Source organism: Brassica oleracea, chromosome C3 (genome assembly GCF_000695525.1).
Source record: "Brassica oleracea var. oleracea cultivar TO1000 chromosome C3, BOL, whole genome shotgun sequence".
Lineage (NCBI taxonomy): Eukaryota > Viridiplantae > Streptophyta > Magnoliopsida > Brassicales > Brassicaceae > Brassica > Brassica oleracea.
Window position 1 is genome coordinate 56,410,191 of NC_027750.1, and position 6,380 is coordinate 56,416,570.

General features: G+C 34.2%; 1 protein-coding gene across 1 annotated transcript; it reads left to right on the plus strand.

Annotated features, from left to right (window-relative positions):
* Positions 1-2,922: 2,922 nt before the first annotated feature.
* Positions 2,923-5,998, plus strand: LOC106332833 (serine/threonine-protein kinase HT1-like). Its single transcript, XM_013771322.1, has 12 exons — positions 2,923-3,413; positions 3,491-3,565; positions 3,666-3,761; positions 3,850-3,935; positions 4,020-4,140; positions 4,218-4,297; positions 4,575-4,637; positions 4,747-4,853; positions 4,937-5,022; positions 5,236-5,357; positions 5,473-5,584; positions 5,693-5,998. Exons 1-12 carry the CDS (start codon positions 3,081-3,083, stop codon positions 5,789-5,791), a joined length of 1,380 nt encoding a protein of 459 aa, XP_013626776.1. The 5' UTR covers positions 2,923-3,080; the 3' UTR covers positions 5,792-5,998.
* The last annotated feature ends 382 nt before the right edge of the window (positions 5,999-6,380 follow it).

The following is a 6,380-nucleotide window of genomic DNA, read 5'->3' on the forward strand; positions in this document are numbered from 1 at the left end:
TTTTTTTTTCTATTTCGGTTTGTATGAATTTTAAACTTTATGAATGTTTTTTTCCTATTTCGGTTTTTATGAATTTAAATTTTATAATATTATTAGTTTTAAATTTCTGATTTTTTAAATTTATTAATATCAAAAAATATATAAAAATGCAAAATTGATTTGTAAAAAAAAAAGGGTATATACCGACGGACAATGGTCGTCGGAATATACCGACGGGCATATATCCGTCGGAATTTACCGACAAACCACATTTCCGTCGGAATATACCGACGAACGTGTTTCGTCGGTATATTCCGACGAACGTGTTTCGTCGGTATATTCCGACGAACGTGGTCCGTCGGTAATTTCCGACGCCCAAAGTTCGTCGGAATAAACCGAGGAACACTCTACGTCGGAATTGTCCGACGAACGTTCTTCGTCGGTACGTAGTTTTCCGATGAACTCTGGTCTTGTGTATCCGCATCGTAATATCGTCGGAAGTTCGTCAGAATGACGTTTCTCGGTATTCGTCAGAAAGTCGTCGGAAGTTCTGACGAAATTCCGACGAATTTTTTTTTTCCGACGAAACGATACCGACGGACGGGTTCGTCGGAAATTCGTCGGAATCGGTCTATTCCGACGAATTTCCGACGATTTCGGTCATCAGAATCCCCCTGTTTTCTTGTAGTGTCTCCTAGGCAAAGGTACTCCATAAATGGTTTTGGTGGTTACACAGTACATCAAAAATGGAGAAGAAACTACTCACGTTCTACAAGGTATGTGATTCTCCAAAGGTCACGATGTATGTGTGTTAGGTAAGTATTATTAATTTAGTTTTTTTTTTGCTTACGGGTTTTACCGGTTGTGTAAGAGGGCATATTAGTATTATTATATAAAAAATGCATGGTGTATTGGTGTATTAGAGTATTTAGACATATAATAAATTATAATTTGTTTGATGGTTATACATCCAATTCTCTTTATTCATATTGGTTGACAAAAAAAAATAAAAATTGAAAGATGCTATACACGTTCAAATTCACATGTTGTGAAGTTGAATAGTAATTTAACAACTTTTTTCTAAAATAATACTGGAAAAAAAGAGATGAAGATGAAAATGTCAAATCTTGAACTATTCAATGTATACATCAATAAATTAGTTCACATACTTAGCATGAAACCTTATCCAGTTCGCTATTTTCCTTGGACAACCAAAGTAGCTGTTATAAAAAATATAAAAGATAACTACAGTGGATATTATAAAAAGGTATAAAAGACTAGGTGTAGAACTTTTATCCGAGATCCGATCCGGATCCGATCCGAAAATCCGGATATCCTGAGGGGCCGAATCCGGATCTGGATAGTAAAATGTTTGATCTGTCAAAGCCGGATCCGGATATCTTGCTTTTTCAGTCTGGATATCCGGATCCATAAGTTTTATTAAAAACATTTCAAAAATAGTAATATATATATAAAAAACTAATTTATTTAATGTATTTTTATTTTTATAATAGTATATGTAAATTTTGCAATATTATACATAGAAATAATTAAAAACATTATATATATATATATTTATTTTTAAATTATTGTTAATATTTTATATATATTAATATTATTTTTTATTTATTTTAAGGATCCAAATCCGGATCCGGATATCCGGCGGATATTACAATTTTTAGAAGGATATCCAACACCCGGATATCCGAGAACCCCAGATCTGAATAAAGATAGTAAAATTATGGATCTGCCGGATAAAGATTGAGATCCGGATATCTTAAAATTGTCCGGATACTCGATTCTTCTCAGGCCTATAAAAAACTATTAAAGTGAATATTATAAGAAGTTACTATATGCGGCCTGCAAACTGATATTTATGACTCTTATAACATATTATAAAAAGGTTAAAAAAACTATCAAAGTAAATATTATAAGATCGATCATATTCCACGAGTACAAAATCAAATTTCTGACGTTTTAGTTAGGACTGTAAGATCTTTTCATAGAGAACTTTGTTTTATTAATTGTTCTATTCCGGTGTGGTTATCCAAACCACCTCAAGTTTGAATAATAGAATAGCCGTTCGTTGTAAAAAAACTGATATTTCTATAATTCAAACAAGTGGAAAATACAGTAATCGTTTTAGAAATCAAAAGGAAACAAAACAAGTATATGTATTTTTATGTGTTCCCTCCCAACAAAATTTTAAAATATTTTAAATACTTATTAATTTATTATAATAACAAACATTAATAGTTAAATTAGTTATTACAAGATATCAAATTTATTTAAAACATTTATTTTATCATATTTATTTATTTATTATATATATTATAATATACTAAAATTAAATCATAGTATATTTTAATTTATTACATAATTATTTAAGAAATATTAATATTTATTTAAATGTTTAGAATATTATTATAAAAAAACTTTATATATCAATTTTTCGCTTAACGAAAAGTTTACTGTATTTATGTAAGTAAACACACATATTTTCTTTTTTATGTTTTACAACAAAAAAAATTATTTGTTTTTACCAAAAAAAAAAAAGCTTATTTGTTAAAGTATATATGAAATCACGTTTTTAATACAATTCCACCATTTGGTAAGGAATTTAATTCACAAAGGTTGGTCCCAGAAGAAAACTGCGTCGGCGCAAGTAAAAACGCAGTCGTTTAAACGAATCCTATCATACACGTGCGGAGTGATCTACGCCGTTACTATTCATTTGAATTTTTTAAAACAACGGCTCGGATCTATTTTACTTATTTTCGTCAACGCATTATTACCGTGGCGCCAGAGATGACGTATTTTTTCCAAGGAAAACCTTCCTCCACGTGCTCACGATTACGTGATACATACGCGCTCAACAGAGGCTCCTTCTCATCCTTGTTCCAATGACTTTTCACAGACCGGCTTTCTCTTCTCCATCACGGCATCACAGACCTCTATATATCGCCACTGAGTTATTCTCTCTCTCTCAGAACATTTTCTCTGAGATATCGTTTTCTCACAAGATTGTGTAAGGTTTTGATTTGTCGTTGACTCTCCAAGATTTTCGGACCAAACTAGTTTTGTCTGTTTTTCTCAAAGAGATGGAAGAGGTTGTCCTAATGCCGTCGTTTTCGATCGGAAAGCTATCTTCTCTGGCGCCGGAGAAGATTCTGGAGCCGTCTGTTCACTCGGAAGAAGAGGTTTTAGAGGACGGAGAAGAGATCGATGGTGGTGTGAGACTTATGTATTTGTCTAATGAAGGTGACATTGAAGGGATCAAGGAGCTTCTTGATTCCGGGATCGATGCTAACTACAGAGACATTGATGATCGTACTGCTCTCCACGTGGCGTCTTGCCAGGGGCTTAAAGATGTCGTGGAGTTACTTCTTGAATGGGAAGCTGAAGTTGATCCTAAAGATCGATGGGGAAGCACGGTAATAAGAAACAACACCATACACTTTTGGTTTGTACTGTTAATAATGTATTAACCTTTTTTTTATTAAAAAAACAGCCTCTTGCAGATGCGATATTCTACAAGAACATTGATGTAATCAAGATACTTGAGACTCAGGGAGCTAAACATCCGGTAATAATCTAATGTGGTTCGGTGTTTTGATTGTATCTTTAATTTGATGTAATTGCCATTTGGACGATTTATATTATTTACATGATTTGTATGTTTTCAGATGGCTCCAATGCACGTGGAAGCTGCTCTTGAAGTCCCTGAATATGAAATCAATCCCGACGAGCTTGATTTCACTCAAAGCAGAGATATATCAAACGTAAAAATGTTCTTGGCTTTAGTGAATCTTTTACTTATGTGTTCAATACTTTTTTCGTCTGATGGTGTGGAGTTTCTTGTATTTATAGGGAACTTATTGTATGGCAATGTGGCGTGGCATTCAAGTTGCGGTGAAGAAGCTCGATGATGAAGTTTTGAGCGACGAGGAACAAGTGTAAGTGGAATGATCTTGTAGAGGGTAGTAAGGTTTTAGATTCCAAATGCCTTACCATGATTGTTTTGGTGTATGTGCGTGTAGAAGGAGATTCCATGATGAGCTTGCATTGCTCCAAAGGCTTAGGCATCCAAACATTGTTCAGTTTCTTGGTGCTGTTACTCAAAGTAATCCAATGATGATTGTTACTGAATATTTGCCTAGGGTATGATGACTTTCTCTGATAAAATTTGACATCTTTATTTCTTAAAAACCAAGATCTCATTTTGATACATTCTTCAGGGGGATTTGCGCGAATTGCTGAAAAGGAAAGAACATTTAAAACCAGCTACCGCTGTTAGATACGCCCTTGATATTGCAAGGTATGCATTTTTTAAAGCTATGTTCCTAGATTTTGATCCGTGGGTTTATTTTTGGTTTACAAAATTCTATTTAATAGAAATTTTTATTTAGTATATGGCTTATATACTTGTAAGTTTTCTACATATAATTTATTAAACCATAATGACATAATCTGTAATATAATGTGCTTTCAAAACAGTGTTTCTTTTTAATAGTATAGATGCCTGTTCTTTGTATAGTTCATAAAAACATTTATTAGATTTGTTTGTAATTCTTACATGTTCAAATATCTTTTAGGGGAATGAACTATCTACATGAGATCAAAGGAGACCCTATCATCCACCGAGATCTTGAACCTTCGTGAGTTCGCATTGTCAATATCAGCGTGTTTTTTGGTCGTCTCTTATATGTGCAGTTAGTATCAAGAAGCTCTTTAATTTTCTGACAATGGTAAAAATAATATTTGCAGAAACATACTGCGGGATGATACAGGGCATCTGAAAGTTGCAGACTTTGCAGTAAGCAAGCTTGTTACTGTTAAAGAAGACAAGCCTTTGACATTTCTAGACACTTCTTGTAAGCTTTTTCTATATTTGGGAGCTTTCGTTCTTGATCAAGAGTCTTGATTAATGAATCCCGTTATAACTCACTAATTGTAGGTCGATATATTGCTCCCGAGGTTTTCACCAGCGATGAATACGACACCAAGGCTGATGTTTTCTCCTTTGCATTGATAGTTCAAGAGGTAAGGACACTTCGTTTACTCTCTTTGTTTGTTGACTCAGAGTTGATCCGGAGAACTTTTTTTTTACAACGAAAAACTATTCTATTACTCAAACTTAAAATGACCGGTCAGGGTCCACCGGACCGAATGATAATAATACATAGTGACCACTAATTTTTTGGGACCATAGGCAAATGTTCTGCTTTGACTCGTTTCAGTGTCTTAATGTTTTAGATGATCGAAGGAAGAATACCCTTTGCGGAAAAGGAAGACAGTGAAGCTTCAGAAGCTTATGCATGCAAAGAGCGTCCATCTTTCAAAGCTCCATCTAAGCATTACCCTCATGGACTTAAATCGTGAGTCTCTTTCTTTCTTTTTCTCTAAAGAAAACAGTCTTGCATCAATTGATTGGTTTTGTCCATGTCATTAATCGGTTAGGTTCAAACCGTTTTTTTTTTTGGTATATCATAGGTTGATAGAAGAATGCTGGTTAGATAAACCGGCCAAGCGACCGACTTTCAGAGCGATCATTAAACGGCTTGAGTCCATTCTTCACCATATGGGCCACAAGCGACAATGGAGGGTCTCTCTCTCTCTTTGCACACTGATCAATGAGATTTTGGGCTTGTGGATTATGTTTTATTTGTCTCTCTAATGTGTTTCTTCTTCCACATGTTTTTTTTTTTATCAGATAAAGCCATTGACATGCTTTCAGAAGTTCGAGCACAAGAAGAAACATAATTGGGATGTTAGCAGCGCTGATGGCTCATCCTCGGGTTCACATTTGTGATTCTTTAACCGGTTATTCTTTCCGGTTTAGTTTGGCTTTCCGGTTTTACTTTGTAATGTTGTTTTAGTTTGAAGAAAGTATTCGTGTGGTCGTGGACAGAAGTTGCATTTTATTTTAGTATAAAGGTGTAACGAGTCTTCAGATTTTTGAAGCTGTATAATACATGTCTAACGAATTATAAGGAATTTGTTTCAATCGAGTTTTTTCTCTAAATGTTTTTAATTTCTTCGAGTTTGATTCGTGTTTGTTCACGACAATGTCTTAAGTAATCTTCGACTTTTAGTCTCTATCAAACTGCTGGTGGTTCGTGGAAAAGACAAGAGGACTCTGTTTCTCCTAAGATACATTTTTCCAAGCTTTAATAAACAATTTTCGGAGGGAAAGAAATGGAAGGAGACATGGATAACAACATCATACTTCAGCCCAACTTATAAAGTTCATAAGCAGGTTCGTAATAGATCTCTTTAGTTCGGGCCAGAGGAGAAAGAAGACTTGACCAAACTAAGCAAGTTTGGTTTCTTTCATGAGAGTAACGGCGCTTTCTGTTTGTTTTCTTGCTTTAAAAGAGTCATTTACAGACTTTTTAAAT